Source organism: Dromiciops gliroides, chromosome 4, assembly GCF_019393635.1.
Source record: "Dromiciops gliroides isolate mDroGli1 chromosome 4, mDroGli1.pri, whole genome shotgun sequence".
Lineage (NCBI taxonomy): Eukaryota > Metazoa > Chordata > Mammalia > Microbiotheria > Microbiotheriidae > Dromiciops > Dromiciops gliroides.
Genome location: NC_057864.1, coordinates 73,869,149 through 73,889,617, shown reverse-complemented (window position 1 = coordinate 73,889,617; position 20,469 = coordinate 73,869,149). Strand labels below are relative to the sequence as shown.

The 20,469-nt window shown below is 41.3% G+C and overlaps 1 protein-coding gene across 1 annotated transcript in view; it reads right to left on the bottom strand.

Annotated features, from left to right (window-relative positions):
* The window catches only part of LOC122756315 (major histocompatibility complex class I-related gene protein), a 31,220-nt gene extending 18,584 nt beyond the window's left edge, over positions 1–12,636 (bottom strand). Inside the window, exon 1 of the mRNA XM_044005540.1 lies at positions 12,501–12,636. Coding sequence (XP_043861475.1) covers positions 12,501–12,558 — 58 coding nt within the window. The 5' untranslated portion in view covers positions 12,559–12,636. The remainder of the gene's footprint in view (positions 1–12,500) is intronic.
* Between the last annotated feature and the right edge of the window lie 7,833 nt (positions 12,637–20,469).

Sequence of the window (20,469 nt, the reverse complement as noted above, 5' to 3'; positions counted from 1 at the left end):
TCCTTGCCTTGAGAGAGAGGAGAGGAAGATCCCAGACGGAAGAGCCAGAGCCAGTTCTTGCCAGTGAAAAAAGAATGTTCAGAGAGTATCACTGAGCAATCCCCCAGAGGTGGGATGGGGGGGGGGGGGCCGAGAAAGGAGGGGGGGAACGGAGGTTTGACAAAGAACTTAATTTAGGGGGTTTGTTTGGATACTCGAGCAGGGTACACCCCTCTTCTTGTGAGTACACAGGCTTCTTGTGACTGTCACCCACTAGAAGGGAGGGAACAACTGAGACTTTGTAGGGAGCATGAATGAATGAAAAAGTGTTTATTCAGTGCCTGCTATGTGCCAGGAACCATGCTAAGCACTAAAGACACAAATACAAAATAAGGGCAGTCCCTGCCCCCTAAGGAACTTATATTCTAATGGATTCTAATGAACCTTTTTTAAACTATATGGACTTTTGTGGGAGTCTGATGAAACCTATGGCTCTCTTTTTAGAATAATGTCTTTAAATGGATAAAATAAAATATGTAGGATTACAAAGGAAACCAGTTGCATTAAATAGTATTTATCAAAATAATTTTTATAAGTTCTCAGACTCTAAGCTAAGAATTATGAAGGCTAAGTACTGTAACGGGGGACTATGATACATTGTGCAACTAGGTGGTAGAATGCTCGACCTGGAATCAGGAAGACTCCTCTTCCTGAGTTCAAATCTGGCCTTAGATATGTGACCCTGGACAAGTCACTTAACCATGTTTACCTCAGTTTCCTCATCTGTAAAATGAGCCAAAGAAAATGGCAAACCATTCCAGTATTTTTGCCAAGAAAACCCCAGATGGGATCATGGAGAGTCGGATATGACTGAAACAACTCAACAACAACAAATACATATGGCAGAGTGGTTATCAGAACAGGGAGTTTTGGTCTAGTCACAGGGATTATTAGTGAACAGTTGATTGTCCTGCCCTTTCCAGATAGTATTGATTACTATCCCAGAGCTAGAAAAAGAGATGGAAAGGTTGAGAATGGGGAGAAAGATAAGGTTGTAGCAGGAGAGGTGGCAAGATACCTGGATAGGACCCATTTTCCTGATGGACAAATGAATGGTTAGGTTCTGAAGCCTGATCTGGGGCTTCCTAGATATAGAATTTTCATTCATTCACTCATCCACCCACTCACCAATCAGGGCAGGTCAGCCTGAGGGGAGAGCACCAAAGCATGGCTCTCTTCCTCCTTAAGAGGTTTTACAGTAGAGTGGAGAGACTTGGGCAAGCACTGGGATTAGAAGACCCGGATTTGAATCCTGTCTCTGACATTTTATACATGCGTGATTTTAGGTAAGTCATTTCACCCTCCTGAAGATATATCCTCCTCTGGAAAATGGACATCATAATTCTTGTTATTAACTCACAAAGTTATTGATAACAAAGTATTTTGGGTTTTTTTAAAAATTCAATTTTATTTTCAGTTCTGAACTCTCCCCCTTGCCCAATCTCCTCCATCCATCATCAAGAAAGCAAAAACAAACCAAAAAAAAAAACAAAAACAAAAAAAACTGGTTACAAATATGCATCATCGAGTAAAACAAATTCCTGCATTAGATGCATCCTCCAAAAATATCATTCAATCTATAGTCTGAGTCCATTGGCTTTCTATTGGGGGGAGGCGGGGTATCAAATTTCATCATGAGTCCTTTGGATTTAAGGTTGGTTCCATTGTGTTGATTGGAGTCCTTATGTCATTCAAAGACAATTGCCTTTATAATAAGACCATGATTGTACAAATTGTTCTCCTGGTTCTGCTCACCTCAATTTGTATCCGTTCATATAAGTCTTCCCAGGTTTTACTAAAACCATTCCCATCACCATTTCTTACGGCACAATAGCATTCCATCACATGTATCTGCCATAACTTGTTCAGCTATTCCCCAATAGATGGGCACCGTCTCAGTTTCTAATTTTTTTTTTGGTGAGGCAATTGGGGTTAAGTGACTTGCCCAGGGTCACACAGCTAGTAAGTGTTAAATGTCTGAGGCCGGATTTGAACTCAGGTCCTCCTGAATCCAGGGCCAGTGCTCTATCCACTGCGCCACCTAGCTGCCCCCAATGATGTGCTTGTTACCACAGTAGAGTCCTTTATCCCTTGGCCTCTATGCCACTGGGGGGGGGGGCAGGGTGTCTACCCCAGGTATCTGAAGGCTTCCATTGGTAGAATGAGTAGATGAGAACAATTTGTTCCAATGGCATCGTTGGAACACTTAGAGCTTGATCAGACATCCACTGCATCCCAAGCCACTGCCAGTCATCTTGACTTTTGTCTTGCCACTGGTCTTAGATGACTTGGGAAGAGAGAATGAGGCTGACAATGTTGCACAACTCTGCCTCACTTATGTCTTAGTGAAGACATCGCCCCATGATGGCATTGGTCCTCTTCAAAAATGGACACACAAATAACTCTTGCCTTGTCATTCTCTAGACTTTGCTCACTACAAAGTAGATTTTAGTGGGGTCCTTTCCCTTGCTTTGTGATCCTTTCATTTGTCTCTGGCTGGTGCCTTTATTTCATGTAGTTAGGAGCTTTTTTGAATCTTTTCTATTCTCAAGGCACGAGTTTTACTCCTTTACTATGAATAGATGATCTCATCTACAGGCATCATGGTATTTTAGAGATGGAAGGAGCTTAGAGGTCATCTGGGTCAACCCCTTATATTACAGATGAATTTATAGGATCATAGATTTTGAATTGGCCTTGAAAAATGCTTTGTCTGTGGCAATACCAATGGTAAATGGAAGAGCCTGGATTTGAACCCAGATTTAATCCTAATTCTAAATCCAGTGTTTTATCCACTCTGCCATGATGGCTATCAAATGAAACAAGATGGCCGAATTAGATCAACTCTAAGTTTCTTTCTGGCACTAACTCCCATGATATTATAAACTCCTTTCTTTCAAATAAATTTTACTGATGTTTTGGGTTTTTTTCTATCATCTAAATTTCCCCTTTTATCCCCCCTTTCCTATCCCTTGTATCCCCGTGGTATCCCTTACAGAGCCATCCCTTACAACAAAGAATTTTCCTTTACTCCTTTCTACCTAAGAAACCCTTTTATCTTCAGCCCCTTTTTCTTCTTTCTTTCTCTTTCTTTCTTTCTTTCTTTCTTTCTTTCTTTCTTTCTTTCTTTCTTTCTTTCTTTCTCTTCCTTCCTTCCTTCCTTCCTTCCTTCCTTCCTTCCTTCCTTCCTTCCTTCCTTCCTTCCTTCCTTCCTTCCTTCCTTCCTTCCTTCCTTTCTTTTTCAGGGCAATGAGGGTTAAGTGACTTGCCCAGGGTCACATAGCTAGTAAGTGTCAATTGTCTAAGGTCATAGTTGAACTCAGGTCCTCCTGAATCTAAGGCTGGTACTTTATCCACTGTACCACCTAGCTGCCCCCTTATTCATCTTGTTCACTCCAGGCTCAGAATAACACATTATCCTTCTTTGGAAAGGCTAATCCTTCCATCTGTGTTTTGATCCTATCCCCTTACTTCTTCCAGGACCCTGTTCTATTCATTATCCCATTTTTCTCTTGTATTTTTAGTCTCTTCCTTTCTACTGGCCCCTTCCCTACAAATATGTTTTGGTCTCCCCTTTGCAAAAACAACAACTTTTTTCCCTGAACTTTGTCACCCACTCAAGTTGGGGTCCCTCTCCTCTTCACTGTCAAATGTCCTTAAAAAGACTCAGACTCTGGGGCAGCCAGGTGGCGCAGTGGATAGAGCACCAGCCCTGGAGTCAGGAGTACCTGAGTTCAAATTTGACCTCAGATACTTGACACTTAACTAGCTGTGTGAACCTGGGCAAGTCACTTAACCCCAATTGCCTCACTAAAAAAAAAAAAAAAAGACTCAGACTCAGAGTTGGAAAGCATTTTAGAGACTGAAGCAGTCTTGTCAGACTTGGCCTCCATTTAGAGTTTTTCTCTGTAGATTAGGGGTTCTTAGCTTTTTTTGTGTGTCATGGATCCTTTTGGCAGACTGGTAAAACATATCTATACATGTACACACATATGTATGCATGTATGTATATATGTATATAATATACAAAATTATACACACACACACACACACACACACACACACACGAAATATCCCTGACAGATGATGTCATCCTGTCACTGCTTGGACACTTGTAGCATTCATTACAATTGAGCTCTTGTTGTTCATAAAAGTAAAACTGCTGTGTGACTCTGGGCAAGTCACTTAACCCTCATTGCCCCTCAAAATAAAATAAAATTTTAAAAAAGTAAAACTGAACCCAAATCTTTATCTTCATAACTTCCATTTATTGGTCTTGATTCTGTTCTCTGTAGGAAAAACGCAATGAGTCTATAGCTTCTCCAACATGACAACAGCTTGGTATCATAGAAAGAGTGAGTGCTGTATAAGTCACAACTTCTTTGGGCCTTGGCTTTCTCACCAGTAAAATGGGGATAATAACCACTGGGCAAATATGAGAAATGTCATTTTGGAGCTTGAAAGAGCTAGATAAAAGCTGTGATGATGCTGAGAGCTTTTCAGATATTTTAAGACAACTACCATGTCTCCCAGCCCCTCACCCCACCATGCCCAGGGTCTGGTCTTCTCAATCCTTCCAGTTCCTACAATGATTCCTTGCACATCTTGCTCTCCAGATCTATCACTACCCTGACTGCAATGAGTCTCACTTTGTACTGTCCCTCTTAGCAGGTGCTGTCGAGAACTGAGCACCATACTCGCATGCCACGAGAGACCTCCCTTCAAGTGAACATCATTCCTGGCAATAGTCTGAGGCTGGATTTGAACTCCAGGTACCCCAGATGCTCTCTGTCTACTTTGCCACCTGGCTACCAAATGTAACAGGAAAATCTATCAAGTATCTTACCTACCAAATGCCATACTTCAAAGCCTTTCTCAGATGTCTCCTCTTATGTGAAGGCTCCCCAGGTAAGTCCTAACCAGATATGCTCCCTTATTCTGAACTCCTGTTGTTGTTGTTTGTCTTCCATTCTTGAAGAGGACCATGACATCAGGATGATGTCATGACTTGCACTGAATTGGATTTAAGCGAGGGTAGGCTGTGCAACATCACCAAATTCACTCTCTCCTCCAGAGCCATCTGGGTCCAGTGGCAAGATATAGATCAGGACGACTGGAGATGGTCCCAGATGTTTTCTGAACTCCTGTAGTATGTTTAAAATATATCTTTTATGGCAATCATCATACGCTACTTTGTATTATGACTATTTGTGAGCTCGTCTCACCCTCCTTTGTAAGCTATAAATTCCTGGCGGGTTTGCTCGGTGTCTCAAATTTATTTGAATCCCCCTCAGCTCATAGCATAGTAGAGGTAAAATGATATATTGGTTGAATGGAGTAGACTATATGGCTGACTCTGCAGTAAGTAGGACTTAAAAGATTTCTGGAGGTAGGAGAGGAAAATGGATTTATAAAATGGCCAATACAGGAAGATCTATCAATTATCTTGTTCTTGTCTGGGGTCAGATCCAAACTTGCTATCATTCTCTTCAAACATGCCTAGTTTTTTCTTCCTCCACACCACAAACAGAAGAATCCCATGATTACACAGTGAAGCAAATCATGTTCCCCGAAATAACTACACACAGTCAAGGCTGGCCTAGGCAAAAAAATTGTGAAGTATACAGACTTGGTCTTTGGTACCCTTCAAACCAATCCTTTATTTCTAGGTTTATTTCAGCTGTAATAGATATTGACACCTCACATTTCCAAATGTCCAATGCTTTTGACTGTTCAGGTTCTCCCACAATGCTCTGTATCTTTTCTGCCTCCTTTGCACTTCCTTACAGTTCTCCTGGAGGAGATAATGGGTGTTAATCAGAATAAATTGAATCCCAGCGAATGTGTTATCCCCTCCCATAAAAGCAAGCTTTAATTTTTTAAGACAGTCATGATTCTAGATGGCTCCAAAAGACACAACTATGAATTTCAAATACTATTGCTGGCCTGGGGAGGAATTATTTTGAATGAAGGTAGTTGGTTTCTCCCCTGACACCCAAACCATGCAAGTTTCAGACTGACCCTGTTTTCTTAAGAAAAACTAGTATAATACATTACATATTCCACTGCTCTCTTAAAGGTTACCTAAATCCAATGACCTTTCCTCAGTCCTTATTCTAGAACAATGACAACAGTGTTAGGCAGGGGTTGTGGGTGGTGGAGAGGATGACTAATGACTTACATTTGTATAGGGCCTTAGGTTTTATAAAGCACTTTTACAGATGACAGCATTTAATTCCTACAATAGCCCTTTGAGGGAGATGGTATAACTTTTATTGACCCCATTTTACAAGTGAGGAAACAGAGAGAAAGTAAAATGACTTGCTCGAGGTCACTCAGCTAGTAAATAGAAGAGGCAGGCCAAAGGATCCTAGCTGTACAATTTGGAACTATGCCCAAAGGGCTGTAAAACTGTGCATACCAAGGGGCAGCTAGGTGGTGCAGTAGATAAAGCACCAGCCCTGGATTCAGGAGGACCTGAGTTCAAATGTGACCTCAGACACTTGACACTTACTAGCTGTGTGACACTGGGCAAGTCACTTAACCCTCATTGCCTCACAAGAAACCACACCAAACAAACAAACCAAAAAACCTGTGCATACCCTTTGATCCAGCAATACCACTACTAGGTCTATACCCCAAAGAGATTAAAGGAAAAGGAACTGTATTGTAAGTACAAAACTTTATAGCAGCTCTTTTTGTGGTGGCAAAGAATTGGAAACCGAGCAAATACCCATCAACTGGGGAATGGCTGAACAAGTTGTGGTATATAAATGTAATGGAATGCCATTGTGCGATAAGAAATGATAAGCAGGATGTTCTCAGAAAACCTGGCAAGATATATATGAACTGATGCTGTGTGAAGTGAGCAGAACCAGGAGAACATCATACATAGCAACAGCAACATTGTACGATGATCAATGGAAATGACTTGGGTATTCTCAGCAACACAATGATCCAAGACAATTCCAAAATACTTAAGATGAAAAATGCTATCCATCTCCAGAGAAAGAACTAATGGCATGTGAATGCATATTGAAGCATACTTTTAAAAAACATTTTTTGGGGAAGCTAGGTGGCGCACCGGCCCTGGATTCAGAAGGACCTGAGTTGAAATTCGGCCTCAGACACTTGACACTTACTAGCTGTGTGACCTTGGGCAAGTCACTTAACCCTCATTGCCCTGCAAAAACCCAAAACAAAACAAAACAAAAAACCCATTCTTTATTATTCTTAGGGTTTTTTGGTCTGTGTTTTCTTTTGCAGCATGGCTAATATGGAAATGTTTAGCATGACTACAACATGTATAATCTACATCAAATTGCTTGTTTTCTCCAGGTAGGGGGGAAGGAAGGGAGAAAATTTGGAACTAAATTTTTGTCTACGTGTAATTAAGAAACATTTAGGGGCAGCTAGGTAGCGCAGTGGATAGAGCACCAGCCCTGGAGTCAGGAGGACCTGAGTTCAAATGCGGACTCAGACACTTAACACTTACTAGCTGTGTGACCCTGGGCAAGTCACTTAACCCCAATTGCCTCACTAAAAAATGAAACAGTCCTTGATGTCTAGGACCCCACTTCAGTGCCCTTGCCACTATACAGCGAGATATATATGTGTGTGTGTGTATATGTGTGTGTGTGTGTATATATATATATATATATACATATACACACACATACACATATACACACATATATATGTGTATGTATATATATTCAGAATACTCTATGGTAGATAATTGTATAAACAAAAAATGACTGGTGTCTCTTTATCTTTCACCAAAAGCAAAACCTTTGCTTCCTGCTTGTTACTAGAAAAATATCAAAGTGGACTGGAGTCCTTATAGGTCCAAACCCCTTTTGGCCTCCTAAAATCTCTCAGAGGAGAGAGTGAGACTGGCCTAGGACCTTAGAGAAGAAGCTTTATCTCTTCTTATTGTGGGGACCACTTTTTAATTGGGGAGTGCTAGCTAAGCGGCTCGCCGCAATATTGGGGCAAGGAAGGAGACCGGCAGCCTCCCTCAAAACAGAACAAGATTTATTTTAACAAGAAGGAACTTAAAAAAAAAAAACAAACCACGAATAGGATCAGTAGGATCAAGGGAAAGGAAATAAAATGGAGAAAGGGAAATTATAATACCTGAAAAAATACCACTGCCCAGGAATCAGCTGAAAATACGCAGCAGAACACCTGTCGCTTTCCAGCTTCCGCCTAGCAGGTAGTTCGTGACATCATCAGTCTAAGCCATGTTAAAATATTGTCTCTCCCCACCCCCACCAGGAACCGTATCATTATTTATATTCCCAATGCTTAGTGCCCTCCCTAGTACACGCTAGTTGCTCAATAGAGGCTTGTTGATTGCTTGATGGTTGAGCCATTGCAAATTCACTTTTCTATCACCAAAGATTGTAATTGTATGAAGATGATCATAATCACAATAGCTTACATTGTATAGTGCCCACTGTGTGCCAGGCACTGCGCTAAATGCTTTGCAAATATCATCTTCTTTGATCTTCTTGACTGTCCTAGGAGGTAGGTGCTGTTATCATCCCAATTTTACACTTCAGGACACTAAGGCAACTAGTTTTGCCCAAGATAACACAAGTATAGTAAGTGTCTAAGTCAGGATTTGAACTAGGTCTCCCGGACTCCAGGCTCTGTGTTCTAATCACTAAGCCATCTATCTGCCTCCTAGGCAAACAGAAGATAAACAAAAGTCCTTGTTCTCAACTGAGTGAGAGATCTAATTAAGTTTTACCTTGAATACAAGATTTAATGTCAAGTAAACAGTGTCCTGTTCTAAAGTTCCCTTGTGTCTGACTCTTCATAACCCCATTTGTGGTTTTCTTGGCAGAGATACTGCAGTGGTTTGCGATTTCCTTCTCCAGCTCATTTTACAGAGGAGGAACTGAGGCAAACAGGGTTAAGCGACTCTCCCAAGGTCATACAGATGGTAAGTGTCTGAGGCTGGATTTAAACTCAGGTCTTCTTGCCTCCAGACCCATGGCTCTATCCACTGTACCATCTGGTTGCCTCTTGGGATGAGCTATGACAGAATAAACATACACCCACACTGTACATACATGGGAGAAAATGACATGTATGCACACAGCCTGTTGACCTAGATTCACCAACTGTGCATGGCTTTGTACGACTTGAAATAAGGAAACAAGGCTGGTTAGCTGTGAAAAGTCTGACCCACTTTTCTTCGTACAAAATTCTGCAGGAACAAGGAATGGCAGGTGCCACTTTGCCCTGGGGGTTTCTGCACAGGCTGCCAGGCTTGCCCCTTGCTCACCCCCGATGCTTCCAAAGCTTGTTTGCAAAGACTCCTCCTCTCCTCAATCTTCAAAGCTCCCAATTAGAGTCGTTAAAGCAGGTGAAGCTATCCTGAGAGCTCCTATCTATATCACTTTCACTTGTCCTCCACACCATCCCTACTCCACTAGCCTTCTCCCCTTCAAACATCCCCCTGCCCCTGTGGCCCCTTCCTCTGATTACTTTCTCCTGGAGGGCCCAGGCCATCCGTGCTTGCTCCTTCTTCCTTCTCACCTATACTCTGCCTCCCCAACTTTCTGGATTTTATCAAGTCATCATTTCTCTAATATCCTAAGGAAGCTAGGAGCAGTCTTCTCTGGTCTTAATTCAGTCTATCGTAAAAACAAACAAACAAACAAACAAACTAAAACCCCACAAAAACAACAACAACAAAAAAACCACCCCGCCACTTTTGCCTACTTAACATAAAGAAGGCTAAATGTGATATATTGGAGAGAATATAGGTTCTGAAGTCAGTAGCTGTTGTTTAGTCATGTCCAACTCTTCATGATCCCGTTTTGGGGTTCTCTTGGCAAACATACTAGGGCGTTTTGCTATTTCCTTCTCCAGTTCATTTTATAGAGGAAGCAACTGAGGCAAACAGGGTTAAGTGACTTGCTCAGGGCCACGAAGCTAGTGTCTGAGACCAGTTTTGAACTCAGGAAGATAAGTCTTCTCGATGTCAACATTCTACCCCACTACCCCACCCCCATCCACAGAGCCACCTTTTGTTAATTAACCCTTTAGTGACTCTAATGGAAAATTTTATGCTGGTAGAGAAGATGCTTTGGGCAGCTGTTCCCTTGTAAAATCAATCTCCTTGCCCCCTACCCATCTCTATATAAAAGTAGCTCACATTTAGATAGTACTTCATGGTTTACAAAGCACTTTCTTCACAATTTTTTTTGATACCATTTTAAGAATGAGGTGACAGGGAAACAAGCATTTATTAGTTACCTTACTATATGCCTGGTATTGTGCTAAGTGCTTTACAAATATTATCTGAGGCAGGCGATATTATTATTGCCTATTTTCAATTGAGGAAACTGAGACAAACAGGTGAAGTGACTCGCCCAGAGTCACACAGCTAGTAAATGTCTAAGGCAAGATTTGAACTCAGGTCTTCCTGACTCTAGGCCAAGCACTGTGTCTACTATTCCACTTAGCTACCTCAAGGCATGAAGAAACTTGATGTGGGTTTGACCATGAGCAAATCACTTATTGTGGAATTACCCCTGAGATTAATATGTCTGTTTTCTACTAGTTACTGAGACATCAATTTTCACAGCTAGTAAATATGAGAATGGAGATTCAAACCCAGATCTCTCTTGACTCAGTCCTGCCTTTCCTGGGGAGGACCTATCTTCCCCACAGCTAATTTCCCTCTTGGTATCTTTAAGCTATAAAAATGGTAATAAATAGGAGATGAAAGAGCCCAGAATCCTTTGCCATCCCTGTCCACCAGCCCAAAGAGTTAACTGTCCTCACCACTAAACTCTGTTCAGAATTCTGCAGTTAAAAGTCAATGAATGGGGGCAACTAGGTGGCGCAGTGGATAAAGCACCAGCCCTGGAGTCAGGAGTACCTGAGTTCAAATTCGGCCTCAGACACTTAACACTTACTAGCTGTGTGACCCTGGGCAAGTCACTTAACCCCAATTGCCCTGCAAAAAAACCCAAAAAACAAAAAACAAACAAACAAAAAAAGTCAATGAATGGGGGGCAGCTAGGTGGCGCAGTGCATAGAGCACTGGCCCTGGATTCAGGAGTACCTGAGTTCAAATCTGGCCTCAGACACTTGACACTTACTAGCCGTGTGACCCTGGGCAAGTCACTTAACCCCCATTGCCCTGCAAAAACCACTCATCAGTCTAAGGGAGTCACTGCACCCCTAGAGGCCTCAGTTTCTTCATCTGTAAACTATTCAAGACAGACCAAATGACCTCTAAGTCTCCTTCTGGGTCTGAAATTCTACTTTATGACTTCAAATCTTGGGGAGGGGGGCAGGATGACAGTGGAGAGAGTGTAGGCCTTGGAATCAGGAAGACCGAGGGGTTCAAATCCAGCCTCTGACATACTAGTAATGTGATCGTGATTATGGAGAAGCCATAGCTTCTCAGCACTCCCACAGAACTCTCTAAGACTGCACATACAGATTAGTTTCAGATCTGTATCCATGGAGGCAATTTTCAAACTTGGAATTCCCTACAGGGGAATTTCCCTTGGAAATCACAGACCCAGGCCATAAAAAAGTCTTAGTAAACTTGGAGAACTTCTTCCCAAGTTCTTTCCTGAGCTACCTAACACCAGTTTGAGAAGCAGTGAATTTTTTAGGGACAAGCTCAATCTACCTTCCATATATTTGGAGTAAATCATGGATACTTCTGTGCTTCCTAGAATGTCCTCCCTTCCTCTCATTTCTTCCAGAGAAAAAGGAGAATCTCTGCCTCTCCTTCCCTTTTGGTAGAGACCTGTGATTTCCATTTCATTAAGAAATTCTAGGGTAGAATTGGGAAACTCTCTCCACCCATTCAAGTTACCCAACTCATTTGAACCTTGAGGTGTTGGAGTAGGTAGTTACAGGAGTTTCCCATGATCACCTAGCCTGTATGGGTCAGAGGCAAGACTGGACCTCCATCCACTGACAATACTCTCTGATGCCTCTCACAGAGCTCTCTGTACGTCCTGGTCTCTCCCTGGGTCTTTTGGTCTAACTTCAGCTTGAAGTAAGGAGAATATAAGGAAGTGGGAGGACTCTCCCTCCCCCAATCCCAAATGCCAGGTACACAACCAAGCCAGAAGGGAAGATAAGAGAAGGTGCCAAGGGCAGGAAAGAAAGGCAGAAAGAAGGGGAGAAAAGGAAGCAAGGTGGGAGGGAGAAAGGTGCTGTGAACGGCATTCTGGAGCGGTTTGCACCCACTCGGAAGCAAAATGGAATTTAAATCCTCCCCCAAAAGAACTGAAAAACTGTTCTATTCCTCCTTCAAACACCGGGTAAACCCAAAATACCCTGGCTTGGCACCGGCTGGCCAGCCCACAGTTTCATCACATGTTTTGAGAAGAAAACTTGTATTTCCTGGGCTGCCCATTCCAGAGCAAGAGGGGAGGTGGGGGGCGAGGAAGAGCCTAACTTGGGGTACTCACTGGCATCGCCTCCTTGCGTGGCTGATGTCATGAGGAGATGAAGAAGGAAGAAGATCATCTGAAGGGCTTAATGAACTCCTCTCTCCAGACCCTGGCCACCTCCCAGCTGCTTTTACCTCTTGAGATCCGACACTCCTCCACCCACTTCGGGGAAAGGACAAACTCAAACTTCTTCCAATAGGGAGGGAGAGAAGTATCAAATGTCATCAGTTGCTTGGCAAATTATAGAAATAAAAAATGAAACCTGAGCAGCAGCTACCACTAGAACTACAGGAAGCTCAGAAAACACCAAAATCCGAAGTCAAATCAAACATTGTTTTGGTTGTAGAAGTTACTTGCCTCTCCTGTATCCCATGAGATTTTTGAATCTTTTTCTAACATGTTCCCCTCTCTCATCGCCCTGTATTTTAGAGAGACTTCTGCCTAAATCGTGCCCAAGAGGTATGGTACTCATTCTTCTTTCCCATCACACACAACAGGATCCAAAGAGAAGATTTCATGCAAATCACCCGCCATTCTGAAATAAGGAAGACAATATAAGAGATTCACAACCCATGGCATGGGTGACAAAAGAAAATGCAGGAAATCATTCCAAGTCATACCCACTTCTTGACCATTTTTGTTGTTGTTCCATCATTTTCAGTCACGTCCGACTCATGTGACCCCCTTTGGGGTTTTCTTGGCAGAGATAGTGAAGTGGTTTGCCATGTCCTTCTCCCCCTCACTTTACAGATGAGGAAACTGAGGTAAACAGGCTTATGTGACTTACCCAGGGTTACATAGTTAGTAAGTATCTGAGGCCAGATTTGAAATCAGGAAGATTAATCTTCCTTACTCCAGGCCCAATACTCCATCTACTGCCCACTTGACCAGTTAGCAAGCTGTAAAAATCCCCTTATGTCAGCTGGGAACTCAAGTATCACATAATCACGGCTCTAATTGGAGAAGTTTTTCCTGATATCAGCCCTAAATTTGCTTTTTAAAAACTTGCATCCATTGTTCCTGGTTTTGCTCTCTGAATCTAAATGTAGTTTTATTCCAGGTGAAAGTCCTTCTAATATTTTAAGACAACTATAACATTTCTCTAGCCCCACATACTTGTCTTATCTTCTCCAGGATAAATATTCCTAGTTCCTTCATCAAATCCATCTGTGTCACAGAGACCCTTCACCGGTTAGGTTGCCTTCCTGTGAGCATGCTCCAGGTTTATCAAGATCCTTCCTAAACTGTTGCGCCCAGGGGCAGCTAGGTGGTGCAGTGGATAAAGCACTGGCCCTGGATTCAGGAGGATCATTGCCCCGCAAAGCTAGTAATCCACTGTTGGCAGAGTTGTGAAGAGATCCAACCATTCTGGAAGGCAATTTGGAACTATGCCCAAAAGCTATAGAATTGTGCATACCCTTTGATCCAGCCATACCACTGCTAGGTTTATATCCCAAAGCCACCCCCCTCAAAATGAAAAAGCCCTATTTTTACAAAAATATTTTATAGCAGGAGCAGCTAGGTGGCACAGTGGATAAAGCACTGGCCCTGGATTCAGGAGGACCTGAGTTCAAATCCAACCTCAGACACTTGACACTAGCTGTGTGACCCTGGGCAAGTCACTTAACCTTCACTGCCCTGCAAAAAACAAAACAAAAACAAAACAAAATATTTTATAGCAGCAATAAATATTAAATTGAAATATTAAAGGTCACCTTGGGGCTTCTCCCTTCAATGAATGAACAGAAGCAAGAAGTCCCTAGACTGAAGTTTAAACAGAAGCTTAAGGTATCTATTTTTATATGGTTGATTCACAAAACAACAACCAAGAAGAATTTCCTCATAGAAGGGTTTTATAATAAAATTATAGTAAGTTGGTATAATACTTTAAAATAATATAATAAAAGTATAATAGATAAAACATGGGTTTTTAATAACATTATGTTAATAGTATAATTAATTATGTTATGATATGTTAATTATGTTATATTGGCATTATTCTCATATTATGTTAATAATGCTAAGGTGGGTAGAACCAGACATTCTTTTAATCTTTTATCGGATTCTTTTAATCTGATTTGTAAGTATATCATTAGCAGCTCATTGAATTCTCCCATAGGGCCAAGAGGTGGAACGGGAGAAGATGGAGGAAGGAAAAGCATGATTCCCTCAGGCCATTACTGTCTGGCTCCTGAAGCCATATAAATGATGACATTTCTAACTTCTCCCCCTTAGGAAAGAGGGAGCACATGAACTTTAACCCTAACCCAACCCCTGGCTAAGTTGCTGAAACAGGCAACCTGACCTCCTCGTGGTGAGATAAAACATCAGCATTCTTACAATAATGCCAAGTCCCAGGGAAATTCCAAGCAAGGCTTTGTAACAGGCAAGTGGTACACGAGGAAGAGGAGGTTTTCAATAATCAATCTTAGATGCATTGTGACTGAGAAGAATGGGCATGATATTAGACCTTTTTTTTCCTTTTAATTTAGATGTTTTCATTATGTTCTTGGGGAAAATGAAGTTGTCTGGTGATTTCTGTGAGCTTATGATTATGTGCTCCATACATAACCTATATCAGACTGCTTTCTGTCTTGGGGAGGAGGGAGGGAAGGAAGGGTGGGAGAAAAATTTGGAACTAAAAATCCTATGAAAACCAATGTGGAAAACTATCCTTATATGTAACTGGAAAATAATAAAATACTTTTATTTATTAAAAAACTGTAATAAATAGTACACATCATTTTCATTTAAAAAAATGATTGTGTGCGCATAGGGAAATTGCTTCATTCCTGAGTGCCCCTGGCATCTGTCCAAGAATATATTACAGAAGAATTGCTGGGAGTTCCCCACACCAAAGAAATTGCAGATCTTGGCTGCCCCTCCTTCCATGATAAAAACACAGCTCAAGGTATGGCATTAGGAATTGGCTGGATTCAATAACGCATCAATTATTTATCTTTTGTCTCCATGCATAATATATGTGTTGAGGAGTGACCTTAAGCCAGTGCTTCACCTTATTACTGGGGATTTGAGGACAAGTAGATCAGTGGTTCTCAAACCTTTTGTTATCAGGACCCCTTTACATGTAAAAAGTGGAGTCATATCTACAAGTATTTACCACATGAAAAGTTAAAATCTTAGAATAATGATGGAAATAGTTTTGACTTTCAGGACCTCCTGAAAGGGTCCTGGGATCTCTGGACTACACTTTAAGAACCCCTGAGGCCAACTAAGAGCTAAACTGGAACTTCTCTTACTTAATATTTTTTATTGTTTTAAGTGTACATGCACATCTGTTCTCTCTCTCTATATGCAACATTTGCATCAAGAAGGAGAAAAGATGCCACAGATTAAAGTGCTATCCTCGTGATGTGGGATGGAATTAGGGTGATCAGATTGATCATGAGTCATACCAAAAGAATTACAAGACTCAATGACTCCGTTTCCCAAGTTTTATTGAAAGACTGTTGATCACAGGGAGAGAACCAGAAAAATGGAAAGGTATCTCTCCAATAGGGAAAGAAAAGACAGTTATATTTATAGTATGGATAAACTGATTATCAGTCTCATTATAATAATCTCCACTTTAGGGAGGTACAGGGGAGGGTTAATCCTAATTTGGACTTTTTTTTTTTTTGGTGAGGCAATTGGGGTTAAGTGACTTGCCCAGGGTCACACAGCTAGTAAGTGTTAAGTGTCTGAGGTGGGATTTGAACTCAGGTCCTCCTGACTCCAGGGCTGGTGCTCTATCCACTGTGCCACCTAGCTGCCCCGAGGCAGGTACCTTTTTCTGTGAAGGTGAGTTTTTGGGGTTTAGAGGTCATAAGGTGAGCTAGGGACAAATTTGGCCTTTTCTGCATGTGTTACTTCAACTTGCTAAGGTCAGAGTATCCCTGTGTCTTTTATTCCCAGGCCTAGTTTCTGGGTATTAACATTTATCAATTAGGTCTTGAGTGGGCTGATGATGAGTGAGATGAGCAGAACCAGAAGAACATTGTACACAGTATCATCAACAATGTGTGTTGATCTACTGTGATGGACCATATTCTTCTCACCAATGCAATGGTACAGAAGGGTTCCAGGGAACTCATGATGGAGGAGGATCTCCAAATCCAGGGGAAAAAAAAAAAGAGAGAACTGTGGAGTATAGATGCTGAATGAACCATACTATTTCTTTTGTTTTGGGTGCTGTTGTTTTTCTATTTTGAGGTTTTTCCATCATTGCTCTGATTTTTCTCTTATAACATGACTAATGCATAAATATGTTTATTGTTATTATATATATACATAAAACCTATATCAGATTACCTGCTGTCTAGGGGAGGGGGAGGGAGGGGAGGGAGGGAGAAAAATCTGAAATTGGAAAGCTTGTATAAACAAAAGTTGAGAACTATCTTTACATGTAACGGGAGAAAATAAATAAATAAAATACTTTATTTAAAAAAAAACATTTATCAATTAGGATTTCTATAGCTTGTCTCTATGTTTTTGTTGTAGTTAGGGTCTCTGTGACCTGCTTCTGTATGCACTTGTTATGAGTGGTGATTAATGGGGATAACTAATAGGAGCCAGAACTCCAGGTACCAGTTAACAAGAACATAGGCCCTGACTTTGGTAAGGGCCCAAATCTTAAATTATCCATTAATCCCTTTCAGAACTGGGGTCTGAATCCCTCTTAGAGCTCAGATCTAAATTAGAGCTTGGGTCTTAGGTTTGTCTGTTAACCCCTTCTTTACCTCCTACATCACTTAGAGGCAAAGAGCTTGGGTTTGAATTTGAGTCCTAGGCTTGTTACTAGGGACAAGTCACTTGACCTCTCTGGTTTCATTTCCTTATCTGAAAAACAGTGCTTGATACAGCTAATGTGCAGAAAGGGCTTTGTAAGCTCAACATGTCAGTTATCATAGCTCTTCACCAAGATCTCTATCTCCATATCTGTGCTTTCCAAACTCTTTTAGGCATGAGTAATGTAAGAGGCAAAAAGGGGGTTAACAGAAAAACCTAAGAACCAATCTCTAATTCAGATATGAGCCCTAAAAGGGATTCGGACCCCAATTAATGGATAACTTAAGAGTCTTTGTTAATACAAGTCAAGGCCTAGTTTCTCCCTACCCACATCAATCAGTACCCATAACAAGAACATAAAGAGGCGGGTCAGAGAGACGGTAACAATAACAATGATAAAATGACAGGGTATAGAAATTCAAACTGGAAATAAATGATAAATAAAGATATTTTGAAACTAGCCATGGTCATCAGAAAGAGACGTGCAGAAAAGGACAAATTTGTCCCCAGATTCACCTTATGACATGTAAACCCCCAAAACACACCTCCACTGTAAAAGGTACCCAACTTGGGGCTTGACTCAAGCCCCTAGGAACTCCAAATTAGGATAGGCTTTCCCCTGTACTTCCCTAAAATGGAGATTATTCTAATGAGACTGATAATCAATTTATCCATACCATAAATATAACTTTCTATCTTTCCTTATTCGAGAGATACCTTTCCACTTTTCTGGTTCTCTCCCTGTGTTCATTCACAGTATTGCAATAAAACTTGGGAAACTGAGTCACTGAGTCTTGTAATTCTTTTGGGACGACTCACGATCAATTTGACCCTAAATTCCATCCCACTTCATGAGTAAGGTGAAAGAACCCATAAATGCTCCTGGCTTTCTAAGGGAATGAAATACTCCTTGAAATAAAAGGAAAGTCACAGAAATTTTAGAGCAAAAGAGAAGTTTCAAGTCTACCTTCACATAAATAGAAACATATGTTTGAAATATGTATAATGTGTTATTTACTATTTCTGAGGGGAAAATAGTTGGAGCATCAATGTTTTCTTATTTAAACCCCCTATTCTAGTAGCATAGAACTGTAGGATTCCATGAAAGTCAGCTTGGGAATCACTGCTGTTTATTGTTAGAAAAATGTAAACAGTAGCAGTAGTTCTAGGTATTTAGTCTGTAGGATTAGAGGTGTCCCAAAGTAGAATGGCTTGCTTTGGGAGGCAGCTTTCTAGGAAGCACAAACTTATTTTTAGTTCTATCCTGCCTATAGAGAGTTGATGGAGCCCCTCCTGGGGTCATTTAAGCAGACAGCTCCACTCCAATGGTCCTGCTCACAGCTGTGAGTACTTCAGGCTCTCCAGTGGATTTCTAGATCAGCCTCCCTTCTTGGCCACTGAGTAGAGCCACTGTACCCGGATTAGGAATACAAATGAAAACAAAACCAACCTTGCTCTCTGGGAGCTTGTGATCTCCTGGGGAGGATACAGCACAGGCAAAAGTTATGAGACCCAGTAGAAAAAATCAAGGAAAAAGTGAAGAAAGGATCACATTCAGCTTGGGGGAGGGGGGGAGGGAGAAGGCCCAGAATCAAGTCCCAGATCTAACACATGCTGGTTTTGTGACCGTGGGCAAGTCACTTAATTTCTTACAAATTGCTTCTAGAAGGTGTCAACCTGAATTGGCATGAGCTATTTCCTCTCGTGGGAGCTCCCTATACCAATGAATTCACAGGTCTAGTGCCCTCTCCGTTATCTGAACTATATGAATGCTATGAACAGTCTTGAATTCAGTGTTACTAAGAATTTCAAGAGAAAAGGGCAAGCCACTCTTAGGGACTTGTAGTTGAATAGGCAAGCCTCTGAATCCTAATGAAGTCTAATGAATGGGTATGTATCATTTTAAGACTACAAGTTACCTTGTCCTCAGATACTAATTTTCAGTGGTGCCAGGTTTTCTATTTCAACATCTTCCCCACTGGGAACATATTTCTTCATCTTTGACTATTTGAGCTGAGTCATTTTTGTTGTCATTATTATTAATAATTCAACTAATGATAAAATTGAAATTCCATCCATATTTGCAAGTAGAAAAAAAGGATGGAAAGGATTTCAGCACCAACCACTCTTGTGCCTCCAATCTGTTATCTTTTATATGAACACTTTTATGCATATTTCAATTTATTATATTTATTAAAGCATCTACTATATGCCAGGTTCTTGTTCATACTTTGCTTTCAAAGAAGACCAGAGATATCACAAGGTAAAGTCTTGATTTGGGCATTAGCCTCACTCTCTCTTCCAGAGTTGTCAAAGTCCAGTGGCAAGACAAAAGTCAGGATAGACTGGCAATGATCCAGAATGCAATGGATGACCTTGGTGTCTGCAATGCCTGACCAAACTTTAATTACTCTACAATGCCTGCTTCAGCTGCTTTCATGACCATTGGAACAAATTGTTCTCATCTGCCCATTCTACTGGGGGATGTCTTCAGATGCTTGGGGTAGACATTCCTATAATTCACTGATGAGTTTGAGGCCTGTTACTCTAAATCTGGTTTAGACCACCTACCAAGACAGTTTTACTGTGGTGTGGCCACTATCCATGCTCCAGCTTCTTGGAGTCACAGGTAAGAGCTGGATGAAGATGGATACCAAAGCTGAACGAGCAGCCCTGAAAAGGGCTTAGCCAGCTCTCACACCAGAGATGTTAGTTCTCCCTGAACACCCCATATACCCACTGCAGATGCAAAAGCAAGAACAAAATACTTCATGCTTTCAAAGAGATTACAGTCTTAGTGGGGGGATAATAACATTTACAGAGATTAATAAACATAAGCCATATACAAAGTAAAACAAGGTATTTGGGTAAGGGAAGCACTAGCAGCTAGGTTGGGGAAGATCAGGAGATAAAGTGTGAAACAAACAAGGAGTTCTAAGACCTAGAGGTGAGAGGGCATGGGAGACAGCATATGCTAAAACTTAGGAGTGGGAGAGAGAATGTTATGCTTGAAGAATAGCAAACAGACCTGTTTGGATGAAAAGGAAAGGATAGAGTGGGAGGCCAGGTAATAGATAATCAGCCTGCAATGGTAGATTGGAGCAAATTGTGAAGGACTATATTATTTATTTATTTGTTTGTTTTATTTCAATGAACAAGCATACATTTCCTTTCCCAAACACCCATCCCCACTGGGGAA